A 27,775-nucleotide genomic window follows, 5' to 3' on the forward strand; every position below is an offset into this window, starting at 1 on the left:
CAGCTTTTTATAAAATAGATAGACAAAATTAATACTAGAACATGCACATGTCGACTTATTAGTTGGTAAGAAAGAGATAAAGATGTGTTTACATGCATTGTTTGCAAATTGCTGACGCATTCTCTTGCTTTTGTTGAATGCTTATGTAATCTATGGTGTTTCTTGAATAATTATGTCAAAGATATTGGACAATCAATAACGAAAAAATTTGGACCGTGAAAGCTATTATCTAAACAATTTCACACGTTCATATCATAAAAAGCTGCATGTGGACGCCTCCGTCAGTATTGCATGCTAGAATTGCAATGAAACAAACACTAACAATTCTTTTCGTGGAGTTTTACAAATAAAAATAATAATCAGACACATAAAAATAGATAAAAAATAATTATATACTGAATTGAATTTTCAAATTTTAGGTGCAACTTATAATTTGAGAAATACAGAAATATTTATTGTCCTTATTTGGACAGCTATACAACTAGTTGATTGTATCATATTTACTTAATATTCGAGACCAAACTTACAATTGACTAATGAATAATAAAATTAAAAGTGTTAATTTGTTGTATTGAATCAATATCGCCAACAACACACAGGTCAAAAAACTAAACTAAACAAAAATACTGTGTAAGAAACTTGGCGTTACTTACACAGTATTTTTGTTGATTAAGTGTATGTATTTAACATAGTTCCAATAGATAATTTTAAAGTATTTTGATAATTATCTTGTTTTCAGTTAAAAGTTACAACCTAATGAAAAAATTATAAATCTTTTGTTTTTAAACATTTTTTTGTATAAATTATATTTGTGATGTATTTTGTAATTATATTAATGTTGTTTTTTAGATGAAAATTACCTAATAAATTCTATTATTTTGAAAAGAAATCTCCATATACATATATATATTAGGGGAAGTATTGTTACTTTCTTAAGTTAATATGACACAACTACATTCTTAACAAGTTTTTATTTCTGATCAACAATATATTTATCTTCTATATCAACAACCTTTTGCCTTGGATTACCTTTGGATACAAATTTTCAAGGCTGGAGCCGTAAAAATCAATCGGTTGTCTGTAGAAAAATGTCGAAAGAAGCGACATTACTTTCTGGTCCCCCTAATATATATATACGAAAGCTAGAGCGAAAACATTTGTATAAATAAATATTTACAACTAATATTACATTGTTTCAAATTGTATGAAGGTGTAAAATTTGTAGATAATAGACATATAATTGTACACAAATTATACATTTAAAAAATAAAAATTATAAATAATCATTAGAACAATTACAGAGCATTTTAGTTTAAGAATTGAATGAGGATTAGTATACATTATTGACCTTACAATACACTAAATTAATTCTGTAGAACAATAAATATTCAAAACATTGTTAAATCTATTAAATCAAGTCAGTAAATGTACTTTTGTTTAATTAATTATTGGCATTAAATGCATGGAGGCTAATTTATAAATTATACATTTGTAGTCAATAATAAATTAAAGTGTAATATTGCCCCTTAATGAGTTTTAATAAAATATTTGGCAGTATAAACATAATATACTTATAGTATATTTGCAGGTATAAAAAACATATTCTTAATGTAACAAAATGTAAAATTTGTTCAAATAAAAATTATAGCCTGGGTAACCTTAACTAGGTTAAAGTATTTCTTAATAAAAACAGTATTTTACTAATAAATGCTAATGTACTTATGAATGTGTATTTTGCTTTAGAATTAGAAGAAAGAAAATGTTTAGTTATCCTGTTTTGCAGAAAGAGCAGCTCTTTCATTAACATCAATAATGGACATGTTGAGGGAAGCAACAATGGCATGAAGAACTGTAATGCCTGCCTTGACTACTGCCACAGGCATAGTTAACAGTGCAATTAACTTGAACAAACCAATCCCCAACACTGAAAATATTAACAACATTATTATAACAATTAGATAACATAATTAAAGACTGTCTCACATATTAGTTATGGACAATTATTATCTGGAGATAATTAACCCATTTGCATAATAAGCACATATATACATTAAATTTTTCCCATGACTACTATTTATATATATTTAAGTATAGATATGTATGTGTATATATATACACAACTTTGTTCTGCCTTGAAACCCCATATTTAAGTAATAATAACAAACTCCCTAACAGTCTAAAATCACACAGCACTGATATAGATATCTGTTGCATTGATGATTAGTTATTTTATTCACTTCAATCTGCTTTTTATTAATGATTAAATAATATTATCATACTGCATAAAGTTACTAATTAAAATCAGTGGCTTGAGCCTTTTTTTTAGTATTTCTATATGGTGAAAAATGGGTTAACATGAAGTTTAAATATTCAAAAGAGATAGAGGACACCAGCATATCTTAGGTTCAAAAATAAGAACCACTTTGTATTATTAGCATGGTCATTATCAGCAACATTTAATTTTGTAACAATTGCTCCTTCCGTAAATGTTTAATTAACATTTAAATGGACACAGTGATCCCTCAACCTATGAAAGCATGAATTTTAATCCAATCAGGTATTCAGGCAACACCTTTTGTATCTTGAAAACAGTTCAAGGCATTTTGAATCTGTTGGAAAACTAAGCTGTATACCAGCATATTACAATTAGTGTCCTTCTTGGATCAGTTGCTCAAATATTTGCTGTTAGATGTTTAGCAGTTTAAAGGGGTGAATGTATAGCACATTTGCTGTCAATTCATGCAATCTATTAAAAATTAATGATTTGAAAATTAAAAACTAAAGTAAGGCGTAAAAAAGTGATTTCAAATTTCTATAAATTAAAATTAATTATTTTTTATTATTTGTCCCTGCAGACTTAGTACTGTCAGCAGTTATTTTTCTGTCCTATTACAATAGACAAAAATTACATTAATGTAGCTTATATCAGTCATCACTTTTTACAGGATGATTGAAAATATGTGTAAAAGATCTAAAGCTATTTGCTGGCTAACCAATCATCCTGCTTTTATGTAGGCAGATAAATTTGAAAGATGCATTGGATTACTTTAAAGGCACAGTAATCTATAAAACGTTGGCAACCTATGATTTATTTAAAAAAAATAAAATGTACTCACCAGTAGGTCCAGCAAAGAAATGCATAACATAAAGGGCTGAGTAAAATGCTTCATTTCCAGCACACATGAAGAAGAGCACTGTTTTATTTGTGTAATACACATGCATTATTGGATTTTCAGCCATGTCAATAAATTTATGAGAAGCCTTCCCTTGCAGAGTACAAGTATGTAAATACATCCAGTGTCCAGTTATATCAATAACCATGGACAGTTGGAACCAAAATGTGTATCGAGGGTAGAATGTAGCAAGAGTCATCATGAGGCCCGCTGTTCCAGCACGATCAGTCAACTGGTCCAGTATAGCTCCAAACTTGGTACCTTATAAAATAAATGTATTACATATAATTCAAGTATAAGAGAGTAACATAGCACTAGGGCAAGTATTTTATGAAAATAATGGAAAAATTAATTATCTTACTGACAATTGATACACCATAGGACATTGTGATCAATCATCTGCTTACCGATATTTATGTAATTATAATAACATACTATATATTTATCGATTTGTTTATATTATTAAACTTGGCCTCATGGCAACCTTTATGAGAGGTTAACGCATTGCAGTGGGCATCTATCAGATGACATCAGTACTATATTATATGTTCATTTAGGGTTTTATTTTTACTTTATTGAAAGAACTTCAAAAACTTTCTTTAATATAGTGATATTGTTTTTAAAAGTGATTGTGATAAAAGGAGCACATCCACTGCCAGCTCTTACCTGCCGTGACAAAGTCATAGAAAATAATCATAAATTGTTTATGTGCTAGGTTTAATAACTTTTAAAGATTTCATTTCTCTTACATTGTTCTCTTTGTGGATAACAATGTCTAACATATATGTTAACACATGAACACATTTCCAAGATTACTGAATTTCAAAATAGTAACTTTGAAACTCAGTTATCAAATATAAGAAAAAAAATCTTGTCCAAGTTCTTGTTAAAGTCACTCTAAACAATCCTATTCTAAATATCCTAAATTAAAATGAAGTCTGCTGAAGTGCAGATTAGAAAAATGCTTTGAATTTTTGAATTAATTTTTATTGGACAGCTACATTTTTAGTTAATTGAAAAACATTAATTTTTGACTTCATTAATAAAAATATTTTCAATTTTTAATTGTTATTGTGGTGTGATTCTAAGGCACAGTCATGTTCTAACACTGTAACACACATAATCATAACCATTCAGTTAACTTATCATGTTGTCACACAAACTAGCTTAATTATATTAGTGAATGAATTTTTAGTTTATTTTTTATTAATTAAAATTACACAACCATTAGTTATTGATACCCCATTCCAATTATTTATAAAAATATTCATTATTATCCTCACTAGATATTCCTGTGTAAATATATTTTACATTCTTTGTGGCAAAACAACCACAGGGAGTTATCTTTGAACAACAAAAAGAAAAATATGTGTGAATATTTAGATGTACACCTACACTTTAAGTAACAGTTTAAAGATTTTACAATTTAAGTTTCATTTCTTTGTAATTATAATATTTATATGAATTGTAAGTAAATGATATAAGTACCTTTACTTGGTATGACTTTAAAATAAATTATAATTTAACTGTTAACAAAGATGCGTAATATTATAGTTGTTCAGATATGAACAACAAGACATATGTAGAGCGAAATTTTATCAAATATGTATACTCCGATAAGTGAATTATTATGTAAGAAAAATAAATCAAGGAGTTTTTATTTCAATTATATACTTAATTAAATTAGGACACCCATAATAGTATACATACTTTGGTTTAGGTATCTCGCAGCGTGCCCATCGACCGCGTCCAACAAAGCTGAAGTTATATAGCAAATACATGCTAGAACACAGTGCGTAGGCATATAATAAAAGGCAATAATAGCCAGAATGATTCTCGCAAATCCTGAAACATAATGTAAACAATGATGATATGTCTATATAAATCGATTACATGTAAAGATCATACATTGCTATTACCAATGATATTAGGAACGAAAAGAAATATATTTTCTTTTGTCTCAGCCATCGTTCAGATTTGATGCTGGTTGATTTAAAAGATTCTGGATCAAGTAATTGCACTAAGACTGATAAATTTATTAATAAAATTAACAGCTGAAAACCCACCGACGAATACGATTTCTTAAAAGTAACTGACAGGTGACGGGCACTTGATAGAAGAATTTGTCAAAAATATGAGTAAATTATCTTTAACGTTTGTAAGACAATAAACAAAATTATCTATAATACTAAGAAAAAGAACAAGTATTACTTATGAAATTATATCACCATTCTTTCTAAATATATTGAATAAAAACCAATTTTAAAAATGGGTTATTTATTAGATAAATCATTAATTTATAAACAATGAATATATTAAATATATTATAAAGAACGTATACAATACTGCCAGTGTAAATTTAAAATAAACTAGAAAATAAGTGGTGCTGGCAATCGAATAAGATTTTTTTAACAGTTAACATTTTTGTTTACGCCAGTAGAGGGCGTTTAAGCCTCGTAAAGTCACCATTGTTCATAAAATTGTAAAAATGTTAGGTGGAATCTGTCGAAAATGAGGAATTTGATTTTTCTGTTTCATAGAACTTTAGATGTGTAATAAATAAATTATTAGTCATAATGATTTAATTTTAAGATCGTGAAATCCTTGGAAAAGGGGAGAGAGTGAATTGAGTGCGTTAAAGTCATAAGACTTGTGTCATCTGTCTGATTGCTCTTCCTTCAAGATGGCTCCTCCACCGGAGTATGATAAGGAACCAAAAGCCCCCGATAAAAGTGTCACAAATATTTCTACAGACGACTCGAAAGTTTTATACAATTTAGTAAAAGACCAGCAAAATAATTCGGATCACAAGTCTTCGAATGCCGCCGCTAACGCTGATATCGAGGTAAGTTGACCCTTCTGCCATTTCATTAATTTATGGGGCTCTAAAGTTTTCCAGAAGTTTTAAGGACACTATGAATTTTTTATAGTGTATTATGGTGTGCGAGTGTTACTTTTAATAGAGTTTATAGCTTGTTTAGAGTGTGATCCGTTGTTGAAATCGCTCATGTGAAAATGGCGAAGGATAAATGTCAAATTTATGCATTTGTTCTTATACCTACAGCGCTAGACTATGAATATGCAATTTATTTTGTATGATTAATTATCGTTTACGGGCATCAATTTATTTTGAAATTAAATCTAAAAATTGTTTTTGGTCAGGTCGTACGAATTTAATTTTGAAGACAATACTAACAATAAATTTATTTATCACTTTGTTTAGTGGTCAAGTTGATTTTAGAAAATGAATCGTTATAATATTTTACGCATTTTATAAAAGTTTCGTAATCTTAAACCTGTTCCCCAATTATCACTTCAGTTGAAACCATCTTTCTTAAAGTCTTTAATTTTACTATGAATGAACTATATATTTTCGTTTACGTTAAATAATTTAATGCAGCAATATATTGCAGTTACATATTTGAATATTTTGATTACACTTTGATTGGTAGCAGCTAATTGCACAGGCTGCATATAGTTTTTAAGCATTGAAAACATTGGTTATTGACACAAAATGTTTATTATTACTCATTTTATAGTCATAAAATTATCACTAAAGTGTTACCATACAAAGATGATGCAATAACATTCATATTGACTGCAGTGGGTAGTTATCACTAATTTGATTTCTTCTTTATATACTATTACAATTTAAGACAAATGTATTGTTTGTTTGAATAGCTATACTAATTGTACAAATTGTTACCTGAAAATTGCTTTTATGTATAAGTCATGATTGACCTACAATTTGTAGGTATACTAACATTTCATTTGTACTTTTAATTTTCAAATTTTCACAATGATTATGTTAATCTAGTTAATCCATTAGTTTATCATTATCAACTAAAATGGTATTTGGTGACAATATTATTTGAGGTTTATACTACTTACTAGAAATCTAATACAGGGATATATAAGGTTAATCATCTAAAGAATACACCTTCATAATTTCAAAGTCAAGGTCAAAATAGCTTTATGATATGAGAACAGTGAATGTATTTTTAATTTTTAGCCTAAAATTAAGTTTATGTTAGTTAATAATGCACCACTTATGGAGAAAAACTAACAAGAAATACTGTAGAGTTTGTAATTTATTTTGTGAACATACGCAGATGTAGAGTAATATGCCTTACTTAAATGGTAACATGATTTCTTAATTTATAATTTAAGAAAAGAATCTTTTTTGTGTCTATTTATATAGAATACAAATAATAGAAATTTGTATGTCGCACAAACAATAATCATTACCATCCTTACTTATCCAAAATTTAAATACAAATGTGCTATAACAAACCAAAAGTACAATACAATGTGAAGTTGCATTTTAATTTCTTATCTCTGTTTAGAACTTTATCAGAAAAATATGTATCTAAAGTAACTTCAAAGAGTTATCTTAACTTGTTTTGTCATTACCACTATCAATACAGATTAGGCAGTTGTAAATAGTTACAACCACATGCGATGAATGATAAAAAGGATAAAATGATTATTGTTTTGTGATAAGCATACCATTGACTTTATTGATAAATAAACACTACTGAGAACATATATTTACTCATACAAAAGTATTTTCAATCACCATGTTTTCTTAATTACACTACTAGAAATTTGTTTCATTGTGGTTTCATAGACTACAAGATTTGCTTAATAATCATCATTTAATCAAAATATTTTGTGTTAAATATTTTTTCAATATTAAAATAATATACTTTAATCCAGTTGGCTGTGCAGTTTTCTTATTTGAATTCAAGTTACTTTTCTTAATGTACCCTACATTAAAAATCGTTTATAATTTTTTATTCCATTATAAGTACATTTTAAATTTTTATTGAAAATACCTACATTATCTAATGTTTTAATTTTTATATTACAATTTTTTTGAACACTGCCTTATAAATTCAAAGGGATTTTATGTGCTGAAGGAATAATATTTTTTTTATAACTGAACTAAAATAGATCAACACAGATTTCAAATTTACTTAAATTTTAAAGTTTGTTATTTTGAATTTATTCAGACTTTTTCAATCTTTGGATGCAATTAACTAATACTTACTTGTAGATCTAGTTGGATTCAAACTTGATTGTAGCTTCTCAGATTATTTTTGAGCTTTATCTGGAAGATAAATTTTATTAAATTAAAATCCAACTATAAGCATACTCATTCTAGACTCTATGTAAGAATGTATTATTGGATATTAGTATAAAGAGACAAGCAATTCTTTGAGCTATGTCAGTTACCTTGGTTCTTCTGTGTTATTCTCATTACTACTCTAATTATGTTATGGTAATGTTGGAGTTCTATAACTTGTATAAAGTGCTTCAATAAATAATAATAAAGAGGTTGTTCTCACAAAAATTATCCTAGTGTATTTCAGTATAATTCAAATTGCATTTAGTGTAAAATAAAACCCACTCCTATATTTATATAGACAATATTACTGTCTGCATACTTATTTTTATAGTCGCATTACTCATCTTTATAACAAACTTTGTGGAATATGCAGTAAAAATAATATTTTGTGTTTTCAAATTGGGTAGATTGTTAAAGTGGTAGTGAATGGGCCACAAAGAGCAAATAATAAATGATTGCAGTAACCTTAAGGTTCTGGGTTAGAGACCATAATGGGCAAGTGCAGAATAGGAAGTCTACCTAAAAGATGAATTGAAACTTGATCAACCAGTCTGGTATTAGAAATCTATAGAAGAACCACTATGTTGAGCAGATGGCGTCTTACGGCTGAAATTATTATTGTGATAAAATAATCAAATATGAAATACAAAATCATTACATGGACATTAATTATGATACATTGCAAAGAAAATCTTTTTGACATAAATAGAAACATTTTTAATCTTCAGTTTTACAGGTGGGAAGCCATAAACTATTTATTTTTATGTATTGTATCATGTATATGGCCCTCTTTTCAATACAAACACTATGCTCATGTCTCCTGCGTATTATCATATGAAAGGAAACCTTACGATATGATACTGTGACAATTAAATCTGTCAATTGTTGAAGTCCCTATTACAGACCTTTTCTTGTTTGATAAATCATAAACTATAGACCTCTTTGTAATTTGGCTTCTAGGGTTATGACAATTTATTATTTACAGATTTATTTTTCCATAATAACAAGTATTGATTTACTTTATTGTAATATATATTAATCAATAAAATTATATATATCACTTGCAACATTTTTATGTTTGTGGCTGTTTGAGCTATGTTCATAAATCTCTTGTCCAATATGAAACAAATACAAATAAATAAATAAAAATGAAGCTTTATTTGCATAGGAAGATCGAATTAATCGATCGAAATAAATTATCGACAAATATAATTGACGATGTAATATAATAATTCGATAATAATAATTAAAATAGGTTTGTTAACATTTTAATGATAGGAAGAAATAAATACTTTTTAGATGTTTAGAGCTGCAATGTTACGAACAGTTTTGATATGAACTGGATTTAAAATAGACGGATGTTTTCCAGTGCGGGCTAAGTGCATACCGTTATATAGCCGCCGAAAAAGTTTAATGTTTACAACGGTGCATACACACAATAGCTATGCTTTGTGTTTTAAACATTTTGTACCGTGTCTTTATCGGTGGCTGGGTTCTGGTTTCGAAAGTGTGACGTTTATCTAAGGACGTAAGCCGTAACACGTCGGTCAGAATAATTGGATGGTTGCACAAACCGTAATACTAAAAACGCCGTGGTAATGACTTATAAAAAAAATAATCGACATGAGTAAAATTCTCACATATTGTACTATATGAAACTTATATAAAAATTATGCATTCAACTCACATTTTAATTACGAATGTGTAAAGGGATTTTTAACTAAGAATTCAGTAAGCATCACATGTATTATTATTTTATATAGGGTGATTGGCTATAAATGTTAAAGCATTAAAGCGTAAGTATAACACATTTGTCAACGAAATGCTTTAAATCTTTATCTACTTCTAATTACTTTTTTTAAAGTGAACATTCTGAAATATGTTGCCTTAATTTTTTTCTATTGGCATTTGACAGGCTGACAGATAATAAACAATAATAAATAAACAATAATATATGTAATAATCGCACCTTATAAAGTTCGTCGAATGCAGGCCTCTTCCAATTGGTCTATTGGAAGTCAATGGCGAACACCTATGTCCAGCTGTGGACATTTTACGTTTGACATAATGATATAGTAAACCGAACTTGAAAACGCCTTTTCTTATTATGTTATCGTAACGTCATTTATTATTTCTGGCGCCATTGGCTCATTTCAAGTTTTTAGACATATGAGCATTCAGCCTGTATACACTAAATAAACTTATCCCGTCTTTTTTATCTTAATGCATTACATTAAATTTACGCTCTGCTGCATGTTTAGTCCGACTATCGCAACATATCGAGCCAAGTTCGACCATCTAGAGTACTAGCGTCAAAATTTTAAACATGTATTGACAGCCTAATTCGAGACCCGCTGCCGAGGTCCGTTACGATCAGTTACCAAAAAGCTTTCGCCCAAACAACCTAAAAGTTGGCGGCATGGGCATCCAGAGAAATACCATGTAATATAAAGGTAACGGTAAAACTAAAGTTAAACCGGGTGATCCCGATCATATCAGTCGATAGACGCCCACCGCAAGGCACAAGTGTCTCCAAAGAATGCGACGACAACTGGTAAATTGGTATAAAGACCGGCACGAGTATAAAAATAGGTGTAGGCTAAACGCCTTCAGTATTCTGCCACTTCTGATCTGAAAACTGTAGATATTAATAATGCCAACAGGGCCTGGCACAGAAGAAAAGATGCGGACGATGCAGCAAGGTTAAAAAAAATCTTATTAGCACGTTCCGCGTGCCACGGCAATTTTTGAAGATATTCCATTTAGGCCGCGCGGGGCGTATACGACCCACACTTTAAAGGTTAAAAAAAAGTCGTCTAAGACGTATGCTTTACACTTTTTCAATACTGCAAAGCTACAATTAATGAGAATAACTTATAATTTTATAATGCATTACGCACGCGCATACGGAATTAGTGTATATTCGACCCTGCAATTCATTTTTTAAGAAACCTTTGTTTTTCAATGAGAATTACATATGGCCTAAACAGAAAGTGCAACGGGGGTTGTAAACGCCCCTCGTGGCATGGAATGTGTTACATTTGGTAATTATGTTTAAGTAATATTGTTGGAATTTAAATCTATCCTAGAGCATTCTGTCCAAGCGCCAACCAGCGGGTACAATGGCGCCGCGGTCGCCGGTGTAGGTTTACGTCGCGCCGCTGGTGCCGTGTGACGGTGTAACGGAAGCTCGTGCAGCCGCATTGTGGCCGCCGCACCTAGGGTTGTCAACTTTCATTGATATCCATTTCATATATCTATTCTATCATATCTAAAATTATACACAGTAAAATAACCTGCAACACGTTCCTGTATTTAGTACAGGAAATTCTAAGTTTTTTTTTTCATAATATTTCAGTTAAAATATTCATTATTATTGTGTCAGCCAATAGACTCCCACTTCACAGTTATTAGCCTTTCCCAAAAATAACGATGATCGGTCTTGCACTACCCTCATGAAGCGACTTGCCGCGACCTTGATGGGGTCCAACTAGTGGGTAATACCGACAATGCGTCTACTGGCACGTGCTCTTCACTCAGAACCTTTCGGCCCTAGCGGCCATTAAAATATTAAATAATTTAATTAATAATGTAATTTTTTGCCTGTTTAGTTATACAAAACATATGCGTCCGGTATAAATTTTGTGATGTTAAAATATAACCGCAACCTTACTTTGTGCTATCATTATTTTATGCACTGTTCAGGACTCATTATGTTATATATTCCTTTATAACATCATAATGATATCTACGGCGTTCGAACAATAAACATAGGCCTTAGAGCGTAAGAGGTCACTAGGACCTGTAGACGCTGGAAACACTTTAAACTTCAAACTGTAGTTCTCTGTGTAAACTTTTACTGGGAAAGTCTCTCTGGATATTCATAACAGTTACACAGGTAGTAATTTATTATACACATGGAGGCGAAATGTTTTATGCGAATTCGTATTTAAATACCGCCTTGAATTTTCGTTGGAACGTGGAAGCAGTTGCTCTGTCTCCACACAAAATCCTGCTCTGTTTTATGTAAACCCTAAAAAGCAACACCCTGACACTGCCTAAAGGATAGTAATAGCCCGAAACAGTTTAAAATAGCTAATATAGCTATTTTCAACACATGCAGTGTCACCTCCCAGCCAAACCATCTTAATTTTTTGTTTAGTGGTTAATAATGTAGGCTAGCGACATTAAGAAAATCCACACTCCTATTGATTTTTTTATATAATTTCATCGGTTGGTGGCAGTAGGGATCCGAATGGTTGTTTCTGCGACGTAACGTATTGCGAGTTTATCCGGGTCTTGCAACGGTCTGTGAGGCCTGACCGATCTTCGACCACGACCTTTTTCGTACCTTATTGTACGTGATACACTTTTCTTTAGCAGCTATCAATCTCTTCGAGAACGCTTCGGTTTCGTCAGTCTCAATAAAGAATCACTAATGTGTACGCGGTTGGAGGCTTTCTTTTAGTTCGGAGAAGCCACCAAAGCCTTGGTTTTATTGTACAAATGGCTATTAAAGTGCCTTAAGTTGTTATTATAGTTATGTTAAAAACTGAAAACCTACAGTGAACAAGTTAACTTGCACAAACTTGGCTTGTAGTAATAAAAAATATAAAGCAAGTAAGTACTTTATGGCGATCCCTATAATAAAAGTCCGCGGTACTTTCATCCGCATAACAATGTATGCCGTCAATAGACAATATCATTGATATTCAGCGTCTGCGATATCACCGAGCCGGGCGGCACGTCTCAACAAGTAAAAAAGGCAATCCAGGGACATAAATCTCCGAAGTTCGTAGTGATTTCTTCAGAATATCACTGTGCCAGACTTTGACATGGTTATATAATAAAAAAGCACAATTATCTTGGAGAAGATGGGAGGTAGTGAATATGAGCAAGTATTAATCGAATAAGGTAAATGTGCATAGCTATTATTAATATTAAACTTTATCATTTCAATTGCCGCTAAGTTCGCTTAGTTCTATTCTCTTACATCGAAGGTGGTGATCGTGTTTACGTTGCACAATTTGTTATTTACCCGATAATGACACGTCGATTTGTTGACATACGTGGAGCCATGACGAAGGCGTTACTACTTAATCATGGCATCGAAATAGACGCGCTAAATCATTTTGACACGGGCAAACGCGTCGACTTTGCCTCCAGTGATTCATTGAAACTGATCGGCTGCTAACACTAGATTTAAATTTAGTCTGCGCATCGTTCGCGCGATGTCGGGTTTAGCGCGAAATGTTTGCGCTAGTGTCGCCAGGCGCTGCCGTTTCTGCTGCGTCTTGCAGTCTGCCGTCATATATTTTTGATAATGATCTGTACAGTTATTTCTCATTGGCGCACTACTTTTCTGTAAAATAACAACCTTATTATTATATATTTAATCTGAAATATTACGAATCGAAGTTTTGAACGCTGCACAGAAAATTGTACAAACCAAGTTACGATATTAACGTGTGGACGTTATTAATTTATTTATTTTGTTATCCACAAATGATTTACAGTAGCAACACAGGTAACCATGAAGATAATACTAAAAGAAACTAAAATTAGTATCCGCTAATTTAAAGCAACTAGGGTTCCAAACGCGATATATTGAGATCACAAACTTTTTCAATATTAAATTTAAGTTAAAAGGAATTAATTCATACTCTAATTCAAGAGCCCAATTTAATAGAAACTAAAATCAGATTGTCCTTTACCTGTAAAGGCATCCTTAAACCGAACGTATGAGTTACCTAACTATTAACATTCAACGTGTTGTTGTTCAGCAATATGTATTGACACATTGATTTCTAGTGGTGTCAATACACATTGCAAGTATTTTCAATTAGTTTTATGTAATAAAATCTTACATATTAGAGTAGGCGAATATTACATATTAGACAGTTTCGTCGTCAACGTTGTCGTTTCAGCCCATAGATGCACACTGCAAGGCATAGCCCTCCTCCCAAGATATCTATAGGCGGATATTACATCATCGCCATGCTTGGCAGGCTGGTTGGCGACGGCAGTGTGGCATTATGGTACGCAGAGGACGCTGCCGCCATTCCTTATAAATAATTGTATTATTTTCCAATAGATTCTAACCTAAACGTGGATCTATTTGTTTAATTCCATAATGTCTGAAATTATGTTAAAATCTAAAGCCAAAACCACTCCACTTCAAGCAAAGCCGGCGTGAATGAACTGAGTCGTATATAAAAAATGTAGTAATAAATTTTAAATTCGTCTTTTGAGATGACAAATGGGTAGTATCCGTCGTTTTTTTGTTTACTGGTTACTCCATTGCGGGGGTTGCATGCGTCGCGGGCGAGGGCCGAGATCGGACGGCTCACTATTAACCGGCACGAAACAGCGAATCGCCAATTCGTTTTTGCGGAACATCGCCGCGACCCACATTGTAGGTAGCTGTACATAGCGTCTTGCTTTCATTCGTATACCGCTACGATTTTGTTGCTGTTGGAATTTTAAATTGTTTTTTTTTCCGTAACTTTAACCAATATCAAATATTTTCTTTACGGCCTTATTCATTTCATAGTTAGTATTTTCTTATTGTCAGACAGTGATTTTAACTACGACCGTTATATGGTACTGTTGTTACGTGCGCGAGTCCCAATCAGAAAGAGTTGATAATATCATAAAACACCTTAATGAGTTTAACTGAACAAGAAGGTACTGTATAATGATATCAACGTCATTATCATTTTTGTAGTAAGACGTCTATTGCTGAACATAGGTTCCAATAGGATCGGTTAAAAGCAGCTGGCATCCAGCGTTTTTCTAAGACCTCAACAAGTTAGGTCTGTTCACCTTGCAAAAAAATGTTCATTACTGTGATTGCTTGAACAAAGAAACGTAGTAATATACACTTTAAATTTAAAACGTTCATTAGTTGATAACGCTTGATAACGGGTTTATTTTGGCTATGACCGATTTAATTTTTTTATTCATTATTCTGTTTGATAAATTATTTTCACCACTTCGTGTGATTCATTGAAGTTAAAACTGGTTTTCGGAACTGCTGTAATGTAATGCGTATTAAAATATTAATTTTATTTCTCATTGCAAAAGTTGCAAGTTGATTTATAGCATACATAGTAAGCAAAATATGTCTTCAATACGTTTGAAAGTTATTGATCTTGGCGTATGGATCTCCGAAACTTGGCCTGGCTACATTCCAACGCTGCAGGTTGTCATAAAAACGTTTGGCGCATCGTTGCGCTATTTTACTTTCCGAACTTCGGGGAATCTAGTTTCGATAGCAAAATATTCTGGGTGCGATTTATTTTTACATTAGTCGTTAAGTTGGACGCGGTCTTAAGGTCCAATCGCATTTTATATGCATAACGTGATCATGCTGATGTGGGTATATGCTCCTATTGTACAATTGTGCTTTATTTTTGAACGATTATCACTTTTAATTATTATAATAACTAGCCAGAGCTGTGTACGCCAGCAATAGTCAACAAAAGTCACTTTAAATTTATGTTTTGCTGTTGGTGTGCCTATTTAAAATAAATGAAAAAATTAACTTTCTTACGGTCAACAGGTACCCCAGATGCTAAGTTTTTTTTAACTACAGAGCCATCATTATTTCAGCTGTATCACATCCACTGTTGGACATAGGGCCACTTTTTCAATTATCCAAGCATCGATAGAAAGTGACAACCATGCTGGCGGTTGTCCTGCTCTTTCCTGCTCCTTTTAACTTGAGCAGTTAAACTATTTGCCAGTTAATATTTACAACATCACCTTGTGTATGATCTCCTTATTCGATAGAGAGATAGTAATGTGTTAGTGTTGAAAATGGTTCACGTGTTTGGGTGTCACTCGAAATTGCTTCAACATTCCGAATCAAGCGTGGGCCGAACTTCGATTCTGGATGATATGACTGGTATCGATAATAATTTACAACTTTCTTTCTGCAACAGCGTGGTGCTGTGGAAATATTCTTACGCGTACAGCGGAGGGAAATGTAGAAATGAGTTTGTAAATCTCGGTAAACTATTGTTTATAACATGAAAAAATCACACAGACGCCTGTAACTCGCCTGGTGGATATTTATTACTTCCGTTTAATACCAGCTCGCTTGTCGGAAAATGTCACAAGCGATCTAGGTTTATAAGGTTAACATAGGAAACTAACGGCACGATGTAGGCGCGCGCTCCCGCGCCTATATTTAGATCTCACTTTCTATACGATTAATCAGCTTATAGAAAATACAATTTTCTTTAAATGTCATCAAGTTACAAGATTGCTTCTGCGTGCGTCAAATCTTAACCTTGTTACTGTGCTGATATATAGATTAGATTAGATGCTTAAAATTGTTCATCGTTTTATTTTTTGTATGCTTTATATATGTGTAACATTGTTATGATATTAAATTTTTAAAACCTTTGTTCCTTCTAAAATTAGCGACGAATCTCTATCCGTTAAAAATAATATACAAATTGCTTGCCCGACTAAAGAGTCGGGCAAGTAATTTGTATATTATTTTTTGACAAATTACATTACCAACCCTCACAAAGTGGATCGACTATATAGGCAAGGTCGTGGGTAGTCGCTGCATGCGGGAAGCGCAAGACTGATCATTTTCGTGTCCTTTTGTGAAAGCTCCTGCAGTGGTTGCCTCCCGGCTGACATAATGATAATGATACTGTAAATTAAAAAAAAATTATAGTAGTAATGAATTATGTTTCCCGAACGGAGACCTCTTTGATCGACAATGAAAATAATATGAAATAGTCAATCCGTATGATGCTTACACCCAACAAGTTCGCGAACTTTTACGTCATGATCTTTATAAGTTTAAATGTCTGTCACCACAGTACGGCAACGCAGCGCTCGGGGGAATCCCGGCTTGCTGTTTGATTACTGAATTAACGACTAATGAAAACGAGGCTTTATTTTAGTCACATTAAGATATAAATGGTACGCCTCCTTAACCCAGTCACGTTACTAACTATAGCGCGATGATACTTATGTTAATGGTCTTAGGATTATGTAAAGTGCCGTAATTAAGAATTTTAAAACGACGTTGGCATATATGGTGTTTGCTTATACATAGATATAAAAGCTATAACGGGTAAACAGCTTGAGTGAGTGTAGCATATTTGTTGCAAAATGCCAAAAACAAATGGTATCAGAAATAATTAAATATGTAATGTTAATTTCGTAAGAAATGTTGTTTTCAAAATTCGGATAACCTACAAAATTAATTATTGTTTAGGTAGATATATGTATCTCTTTTACTGCCAAAAGTCAGTTGCAATACAATAGAAAAAATAAATTAATATACCGTATTTCAAAATGATTAATTTAATCAGAGTTATTGGCAATGGGTGTAAAAGTTTTGAAAATTTTTATTGACCTATATATTCACCCCGTATTATAAAAATGACGCTTCTTCTACCGTACTCTTTTTAGTTTTTTTAAGGTGCTTAAGAAAATTACGAATGGTTGTTGTTTTTAGTATATATCGATAAAACCACTTATGTTTATATTTATGCTATCAAGGAAGATATAGCAGGTAATAAAACATGTTATTAATGTGACAGTAAAAAGTACGATTACTTATTGCTGAAGTGAATAGAGATATAAGAGGAGATAATTACTGTTTATATTCAATTTTATGGAGACTTAATAATTTTTATTTAACTATTAATAAGGACGTATTTTTAAAGTCAAAACCACAAATGTCATTTAATCAATAGCTCTACAAATGATCGATGTAAATATTTGTAAGTATAGCGTAAGAAACAACCTCGTGAACGACAACAAAAAGTCTAGCAGACGTTCTCATAAAAACTCGAAGTAGGCCAAGAGGACAAATGACTGCACTAAAATACACATGCAAGCTGCAAGATTAGAGGGAAGATAGGGTAGGTGTAAGAATACACACGCGGACAAAATACACGTTATGTAATTGTAGCTGACTTATTATAACCGAAATTTATTTATTTATTTAAAATTTTATTTTTGTATTTCGTTGGCCGGCCAAGGTGTACTAGTTACAACCTGAGTCGTTAACGTCCGTCTACATAAATAGCAAAATTACAGAGCAGATTAGAATACATACACGTAGATAAATATAAAATGAATAAATTTAACTATAACATTTTATTACCATATGCGTAACTAATGTTTTAATTCATTTATGTGTGTGTCAACGTGAAGTTTTGTTTAGTGTTTAAGTGTCTAAAGAATTGGCCAGAATTTGCTGTGTCAGTACAACTTTGCTTCGAGAATTGTTTTCGATTGGCTTAAAACAGCGTTTATTTTAATCATATTATATATATTTTTTTCGTCAAAAACTGAAACTATAGTGATTGACTAAAACTATAGTGTTTTTTTTAAACATACAACGTATTTACTTGTTTTGGTTGCAAATCTGTTAGTCCAGTAACTTTTCAAAAGCATCTTTTTTAATTTTTTTTTTTAACAAAGTACTGATAAAAACCGCGGTGATGTTAATCGACTCTTCTGACATGTCTTACTTACACGAACATTTGCCAACATTAATATTAAAATTCCACCTTTATTCGCTTAATATTGCGTGCCACAAGAAGTACTTAAAAAAATATATTTATATTTACAAAAATACTGTCAAGTTAAAACATTATCATAATAAACTCCTACCATTAATTTCATATAGATGAGAAGTCTACAGACAGTACGTGCACTTCAAATATCAATCCTCAGTTAATATCCTTGTAAAAGAAATAAAAACATGTTATCATCTTCACCATAATTTCAGTTGTAGCACGTCCATAGTTTCTCATAGGTTGTCCCAGGAGATTTCGAATAAGCCCGATTTCAAATACTCGGACACAGACATAGACTCTGTGTTTGGTACTAATCGGTGTAACGTAACTCTTGAAGATACCCCGTGGATCGGTGAAACACGTGTTGAGTAATTTGGCGGTGGCGGTTGTGTGATTCGCATTGTTTGCCTCATACGCATTTATCAACGGGCTGGCGGGCGGTGCATTTTATTGCACGACTACCACTGCATGTGCGGAAGTGGCTAAATATTGGTCCTTTTCTTACTAAGGGTCGTCTGTCCCCCTCACGGGTGGATATCGTACGCCGTACAATCTTAAAGACCGTTCCGCCGTATCTCCACATCAACTTTTCAATCCACTGGATTATGTTGGTTACTCGTCTCGTCTGCAGTTCTCCTTATTCCTGATTCGAAATGAAAATACAGTGGTTATAGATCAGGTAACAAACAAAATTTCTGATATCGTTAAATATAAATTCAAATGTGTATAATTTTACTGCTATACATACTCTACAGTGTTATGTTAAGAATATCCATAATACAAGTGTTGTGTGAAAAACAATTAACAAAGAATCAATTGTGTAGTAGTGTTAAAACAATTTTCAAAAATAAGTCTGAACGTTTTAATTTAATTAATAAAAATTAACACGCTGGCTTGAGTCAAATGTGAGAAGAAGCTCACTGCTTGTGACCTCAACGCTTCCACTTGTCGCGCCCTGAGTTCCATTGTTTTTTTAAAGGCACTTCATCGGATCTTTTCAACATATTTTTTTACGCAAGGACACATACTCCTTGTATATATTCTGTGTAAATTAATAAAAAAGAAAACTGCGTAAAAATTCTTGTTGTGTAAAAATTGCAATGAGAATTTTAATTAACATTAACCTGGATATATACTTTCATCATATTAATATACCATTAGAGATAATATATCTTTTTAACCTGTTTAATATACTATTTGAAACTCTGATAATACATTATGTGGTTCTCTTCATATTAAACGTGTTACCCAAAGACATTAAACTTATATTTAATACTGAGAGTATAGAATTGGCACTTTAAAATATTTTGTATAAGGTAGTTATAGAATTAAACATCCTTATGTCTTAATGGTCCTGCTCTATCATGCACAAGTCGATAACCGAAAAACAAATATATAAATCTTTAGTTATTTATGGGCGGATGATAGGATTTTAATATTATAAATAACATTATGCGTTTTTTATAAATTTACTTGTAGTAACAATGCAGTTAGTTAAATAAAAGTATGTAGGAAAAATTGTTACGACGATCGTGTTAAGTTCTAAGCTTCCACCAATTAATTTACCCAGTATTACTTAAAATCAAGCATAGAACGCGGTCCAAGCCGAAAGTGTGCCGGGAGTTAATTTGATTAGGCGTATACAAATCGATGTAGAGTTTATTTCATTAATTCCATTAGAGTACGGGCAGCGGCCGTGTCGCAATTAAAGGGCACGTGATATCGCAAACGTCACGTTGGTTTCTAGTTAATCGCGTCACGCCGTCCCACTGACGTCACCGCCTCCGGGACAACGGAAGCTGGCAGCTAGCACGGGTCACGGCCGGGACAGGAGGGCCCACGGAACATGCGTCGATCGAACGCCCTTGTCCATATAACGGCGACATTTATATATATTAGGCTACAAAATAACTGAACGCCTCCTCTTCCCTGGATTCCTATAGCTTATGTGCACGTTAGTAGATGTAGATGTAAATCAATCACTATGTTCATGGAATAGTGCTGTATTGGAAACAATTGAATAAACGCTCGTTGAGTAGTTATTTACATTTCTTACGGCACGGTATTGTAGGACACGGTTCATCTACCGCCGATTGATCCTTGGAATGCGTAGCACGCAATATTCAATCTTGTAACGCTGTAGAATATCATAGTAATGCTTGCGAGGAACCGTCTGATGGCAGGAACAAACTTCGCGTTACTAATACAGGGTAATTTGTTATAAGTGTAAATGATTTATAGTGTAAAGGTATAGCTCATTAGTTGTAAAATAAGTAATTGTTTCGGAAATAATATAAAATGTAATAACGTTTAAACAATTCGGACTACTACTATATATAAAAAATAATTATAGTTTACTGTCTGTTCGTGCAGACTTTGTGCTGCCAAAAGTTACTAGTCTGTCGCATTCCAATATAAAAAGTTAATTTATGTAAGATATTTCAGAGTAATCACTTTATACAGGATTGTCGGAAAGCTTTTACAACTACTTACCCCCAACTCCGCTAACCCTATTGAATAGCGATAGTTAAATAATAAAAACAATTTTTATTTATTGTTGTCGTCAGCCGTATGTATTATCATGAGTGGAAGTTGCGTCAATAAAGGTAAACCACAAAACTGATTAAAACCACAAAATTATCATTAACGTTTCTTTATTATAAAATTCATTTCAAATAACGGTTTCATAACAGTAATTATATTTTGTGGAATAAAGGCAAAATAAATGTTGTATAAATAGTCATATATTTTAAATTAGAAAGTGATACTTATTAAGCAAGCCAATAATAATACAAAAGTAATCCAAAAAGTAATGGCGAACCTAATGTCGAAGGCATTTTCTACCCTCTGATATTTCAGGGTTGTACGTTTAAGTTTTGCAATGCAAACGTCTGCGTAAGAACAAGTGTACGCGCTTATGGCTTCGGAACGTGAGTCGGAGTCTCAATAGCAGATATTGCAATAGCTACGGCGCGCTTAAACTAAAACATTGTAATGTAACGATATTGCGCTGTTGTTTAACGGGAGAAGTTAAATGATTCAATGAAGTTTACTATCTTAAATGGCAACTGATCGGACCTAGGTTCCAAATCGCGACAGCCTAAGTCGTGGTCCCTTTTCGGAGGTTCCTCGCCGTCCAATCTGGAACATCAAATAATGTGATAGTCCAAACAGAGTCTCCCGATAGAGCTCCCAAGTTTAGTTGTTTAAAGAAGTCTAGGCTTTAGTGCTTTGTTATCTCAAAACCGGTTCGGCTTTTAGAGTTGATAGGTCCGGCAGATAACATTGTTATAACAAAATATTATGCAGCCGCTTCTAATACAGACTAACCGCCAGTTCGTCTTATGATTAATTAAGGTGTAAGGGGAAAATGTATAGCTCTTTTGTCAGCAATAAAATTAAAAACTTTTTTCACCTATGTCAATTTACTATATAAAAGCACTCAGAAACTTTAGGAATGCGACAGGCCAATAACTACTGGCAGTACAAATTCTGCAGGGAAGGAATCGTAAACAATAATTATTTTTTATACAAATTAAAATTTAGAATTATTACATATTAATCAGAATTTTCTTACTGTATTCTCATTACATTATTTAATATTTTTGAAACAATAGATTTTTGGATATGGCTTTTAATATATATAAATTGAATCACATTTGTTTATAAGAAATCAAAATAAAACTGTTTCTGTTTTGATAGAAATTCCGATTCTTATTTCAAATATTGATAATTCTACGTTTAATTGAAAATTTTCAGAAAATTACTAATACTCTTTGGATATTTACTCGTGTAAAATAAAATTTTGTGTTGCTAATTTAAACTGTCTGTATGAATTAGAAAATCACTGAATGCTGTTTAAATTTAATTATGACTGTACGTAAGGATGCCGTGCAAACTCGATCATTTTAGCTTTGAATATTTAATGAGCCGGCTCAGCTTCGGCGCCGTAGCAGCCGTAGTACTGAATGAATATCTGAGTGCCAATTTAGCCCCGACGTGAATCTTGACGTTTTGTTGATCTCTGATCTTACTTGCGGCATGTTGTTAGGAAAGTTACTGTATTATTTTTGTGCGAATCTCCATTTTTTGTAAATACTCTCATCGTATCTTCCATCTCATCAGGAAATATGCTTCGTATTACCATAAAAAAAAAAAATAATTGTTATCAAAATAAAAAAAAAGGTTGCAGGTAATTAGTTGTAGATGTGAAAATATTGAAAGTGTGAATGTATAGATTGTTAGCTATCAATGTATGCTTCACTCTATCCCCAAATGAATAGTTTCAGAAATACTTAATTATGAAATAGTAATTTAGTTAGAATAAGCGTTTTAAAAATCGAGATAACATTTCAATAAAATTGCGTATTCTAATAAAAAAAATAATGTTACATATTTCAGTGTGATCATTTACAAACAAAATGGTTCGACAGCTTTTACACCTTTTATTAACCACTGTACACGGAATAGTGGCAGAAGTTATTACATTACTGACTAGAAGTTTCTTAGTAGTAGACATTTCTTACGGCACGGTATTGTAGGACACGTTCATCTACCGTTGAATGATCCTTGAAATGCGTAACACGCAATATTCAATCTTGTAACTCTGTAGAATATCATAGTAATGCTTGCGATGTACTGTTTGTTGTTAAGAATAAACGTCGCGGTGATAATAACGGGGTGATTTGTTATAGCTAGAAAAGCTTCAAAGGTGTGAATGTATAGCTCATTTGTCTACAATTCTTTGCGATATATTTTTTAGAAGAAAACTATTACAACTTTCAATATTTAGTAAATCTCATTCGGCGTAACACACATCAATTGACAGCATATGAGTTACATATTCACTCCTCTGAAGCTTTTACACATTTTACCAACCCACCTACATAATAACACAATACATCAAATTTAGAAAACTGTTCACGCTACAGTTGCATCAGTGTGAACATTTGCTGATTCGAATTGCAAATAATGGCATCTCGTGCGCCAATTTTTGCGTGTGAGTCAATCGTGGCGTAATTGTGCGTTGTGCCAAAAATGGAAATAATTCAAGTACAAAACAAAAGTATCGCGGGCAATAACTTCGCCTTGTGACCGTCGACCTTCAAGATAAAGATCACTCGAGTGTCAGAATATATTGACCTACATGGAACCTGCGCGCGTTTGAGTATTCGGATGAGTTGCTTTGCCGTTAATCCTTACCCGGCGGAACCCTTATTTAATCCTTTTTTAAAAATTACAATTCTTTCTAATAATATTATAAACTTAATTTAGACTATGGAAAAATTTCAAAGGGATAAATGTGTAGTTTTTTTGTCAGCAAAAAGTTTTAATGGTTTAACTCCTAATTCCAATCGTCCTCTTTAAAGTGATTACTCTTAAACTCTAGAAATGCGATAGGACCGACAGTAAACAATAATTAATTTTAATATGCAGTAACATGAATATTTAAAAAAGAAATAGTTCTTTGGTAGGTTCTTATTTATTATTTTAGAAACCATTTATTTTGGTATATGGTGTACCATACAGCCAGTTACCCTGACTTTACAACTGACAGCAAATGAGCTTTTCGTTTTAAGCTATAAATTTTTGAAGTATAAACTGCCACTTTAAAAACTTTTATACGTATAACGAAACACTTTGTATGGTTATCACCGATGCAAATAGCGATGGCAGCAACACCTAGAGATGATCTACAGATAAAACGTTCAGCAGTTTGCTGCGCATGTTCACGCCAAATATATCTGCAACATTGTGAACCAGTTATCATTTATATACAAGTTTGTCTAAAAATAACGAGACAAGATGGATAGATGACTTAAGGAATTCAAGTTATTCATTTTGCCAGCGGATTACGTTGCCTTAAATAATATATCTAATTTATTAAAAATTAAATTAATGTAACCATATACAGTATGTTTTGTTTACAATATGCCTTATAAGAAGGCACAAGGTCATATAAAGAGCAATGGAGAAAGCGAGGTCACTGCGAGATTAAATCAATAATGAGCAGAAGAATCAAGAGCACTAACATACTCGAAGAATTGTTTGAAGTGGCAGATGGCGGCGTAGCTCGGTCGTAGAACCGTTGGTCGTAGTACGTAGATGCGGTGTGGTTAAGCCTTCCATTCCTATATCTTGCATTGACGTGACACTGATGCTCTGTTAATATTATGATGATGTTATGTGCAAGGTGTACGTATCGCACTATGAAATGAGCCGATCAGAAGCCAATGCGGTTGAGTCTAAAACACAAAAATTGATAAAATTAATGTCTTTTGTAAAATTCTTGGTTTATTAATTTAATTAGAAAAGTTTATAAAGTTTGTTTTCGAGATGTAAACTCTGAGGATGTGTAATAAGAAACGCAAGTAATTATTGAAAATAATGACAGCATCTTAAACATTTTAGGACTTATACCTTTTTTGCAGCTGATAAAGATAAGAAATTTATGTAAAAATAGTATAATAACATTTATTGTCATAAGTTTTATGTTTATTTTTCATAACAAACATCATCTTCCGAGTTATTTAAATGTAAATCTTGATCTCCACGTGTTGTCCTTAGTGTCCTGTAAAAGTCGTGTTTAATTGGAGGTATATAATTCAATAAACACGTGGTCGTTTCCCTTGAAATTGTTCTGCCATTAGGATATAATATAGGTTGAGTTATTTCTTCAAAATTTAATGGCCTTCCTATTTCTTTTTTATATCAATGAATGACATGGCATCATCCTCGTCAAAATTATATTTGAACTTAATACTGCTTGGGTTTGACCTTTCCAATTTTATCGTATATTTTATGTCTCATGTTAATCCAATAGACTGTTAGTCCTTGTTGATTTTTTTTTCTGTTGGTAACAGCTTCTTCCAATGGTTTTGTACAAAGAAAATCTTGTGGATTCATTTCGATAACTCTGAAAGGGTTTTTCCTTTTATTATTTTTTTGCATAAGCTTACGTAATATTTTTGTGTTTTGACGCACATGCATAAAACTCAAACAGTTCTAATTGGAAGTAACAGTTACAGATCCTTTGAATTTCTTGTTTCACAGTGTTACCAACAAATATGGAAAGAAGGAGAATGATTTAAGTTTATATAAAAAAAAAAACATCGATAAAAGGTGAACTTATTCACAATGGCTTCTGAAATTACTATACAAATATTCAGAAGCTATTAAATATATTTATATAACTTGGAAAAAAGTAACCAACGAGTACATCCTGTAATAACTAAGAAGATTGTTATTTATTACATCAAAAATGGACTTAACCGCATTGGCTTCTGAGCGGCTCAAATGAATATTTGCAATAACAATTAAAATAATATGCGAGTGAATTCGCGGACATCCGCCAGTATTAAATAACGTGTAACGCTAGTTAGCTTCTTGACTAGACAGTTTGTCTGGCAAGTGCGAGTTGCTCTTGGCACTTCTCCACTACGCCATGTTACTGGCATACCGCAGTGGACCGATATTTTGTCACGTAAGTAGTCTCGATACGTGGAATGCAACTATGTTTTTTGTCATTCCATGTAATCAATAATAATTTGTGTTCATATCTCTAGACATTAGGTGTAAATATTATTTGCGCTTAGGTTTCTTATAACAAATAAGAAGTTTTTTCTTGTGTGCTCTCACTAATTTATGTTTACAATTATTACGAAATTAAAAATTCAAATTATAAATGCTATGTAAGTTTGGTGGCTTGCCAGTACAGAATGCGAGTTTCGTAGTAAATGAATGTCGTCATACTGTGAGGATGGATGAAATCAGTACAATTAGTAATGTTATAATTACAAAGGTGACGTTTGCTAGGTGTGAGAAGGAATATTATAAATAGCACACAAATTGTTGTGAAATTTGTGCTTCTAATTTTGTGAATTACAATGTTTTCATTCCAAATACATTCATACTGATTGTTAAAAAGGACTTAAGATATATTATAATTCTCCGGGTATTTACTCACGGACAGACAAATAAAAATCGACGCGATGAGAATATGAAAAATAAAAACTAACGACCAATTAAGTAAACAACCATTAATTCGAGTTTATACATAATTTTTGACAAAAGGACTCTTTAAAATAGAACAAACCCACGTGTTTGTTTCCATTAGGAGGAGGGGTGGTCTTGATCAATGCTATCATTAGCAGCACAAAGCCACTCCCGAATCCTTGATATTCTCGTTGTAAATATTACCTTTAGTAGTATGTATTTGTAGTATGTAATATAAATTAATCTCTTCATCTCCTTTCTTTTGGGCATCAAGAGAGATTCACGACATCCATACACGGTTGAAATTCCTTCAATCGGCGCTAAACGTTTGGTTTACTACTTTTAAAGTACAACAGCCGAAGAATGAAACAAACTACCGGCGTCGTTGTTTCCAGCTAGCTATAACTTGATCTTCAAGTCAAGAGTGAATAGGTATCGTCTAGGCAAGCGTGTCATCGCAGACCTCGTCATCACTTAACATCAGGCAAGACAGAGGTGAAAAATTTACAGCCCACGAAAACTCGTTTTAGATAAATATAAATTCCTTCTGACGCCAGCATAGGTACAAAACTAACTAGGGCAGAAACTCTCCATTTGCACTCCTTGTCCAACACATGACAAATATTGACATAAAATCCTCGACTTAGACATACTCTATGACTTCATTGGCAATCAAAAATAATCTTCAGTATCTTTGTCTTTCAGTATCATTCTTTACTTTAATTATAATTTTATTCTGATGTGTTTAATATTTTTTATTATTTTAGTTGTATTTGTACTTAAAATTAGTGACAATTAAAATTTAATTCTGTTACGTTTTAAATTATTTTTGTACATAACGAACAAATGTAATACACATTGCTTTTTTGTTAATTTATAAAACCTGTCGACAACATAAAGGCTATGTGTACGAGTTA

At 32.2% G+C, this 27,775-nt stretch overlaps 2 protein-coding genes across 6 annotated transcripts in view; one reads left to right on the forward strand and one right to left on the reverse strand.

The window, feature by feature from the left end:
* Positions 1-713: 713 nt before the first annotated feature.
* Pis (phosphatidylinositol synthase) lies at positions 714-5,246 on the reverse strand. Its single transcript, XM_068767541.1, has 4 exons — positions 5,093-5,246; positions 4,884-5,018; positions 3,117-3,434; positions 714-1,924 (listed from the first exon to the last, which is right to left on the reverse strand). Exons 1-4 carry the CDS (start codon positions 5,139-5,141, stop codon positions 1,764-1,766), a joined length of 663 nt encoding a protein of 220 aa, XP_068623642.1. The 5' UTR covers positions 5,142-5,246; the 3' UTR covers positions 714-1,763.
* A 339-nt stretch (positions 5,247-5,585) lies between these two features.
* The window catches only part of LOC137924325 (serine-rich adhesin for platelets-like), a 39,901-nt gene continuing 17,711 nt past the window's right edge, over positions 5,586-27,775 (forward strand). For all 5 annotated transcript variants that reach the window (XM_068767718.1, XM_068767720.1, XM_068767721.1 and 2 more), the window contains exon 1: positions 5,586-6,018. In XM_068767718.1, the coding sequence (XP_068623819.1) occupies positions 5,857-6,018 (162 nt within the window). In that variant the 5' untranslated portion in view covers positions 5,586-5,856. The remainder of the gene's footprint in view (positions 6,019-27,775) is intronic.

This window comes from Battus philenor, unplaced genomic scaffold (genome assembly GCF_028537555.1).
Source record: "Battus philenor isolate CCGP_79_NKW_IND1 unplaced genomic scaffold, ilBatPhil1.0.hap1 SCAF_23, whole genome shotgun sequence".
NCBI lineage: Eukaryota > Metazoa > Arthropoda > Insecta > Lepidoptera > Papilionidae > Battus > Battus philenor.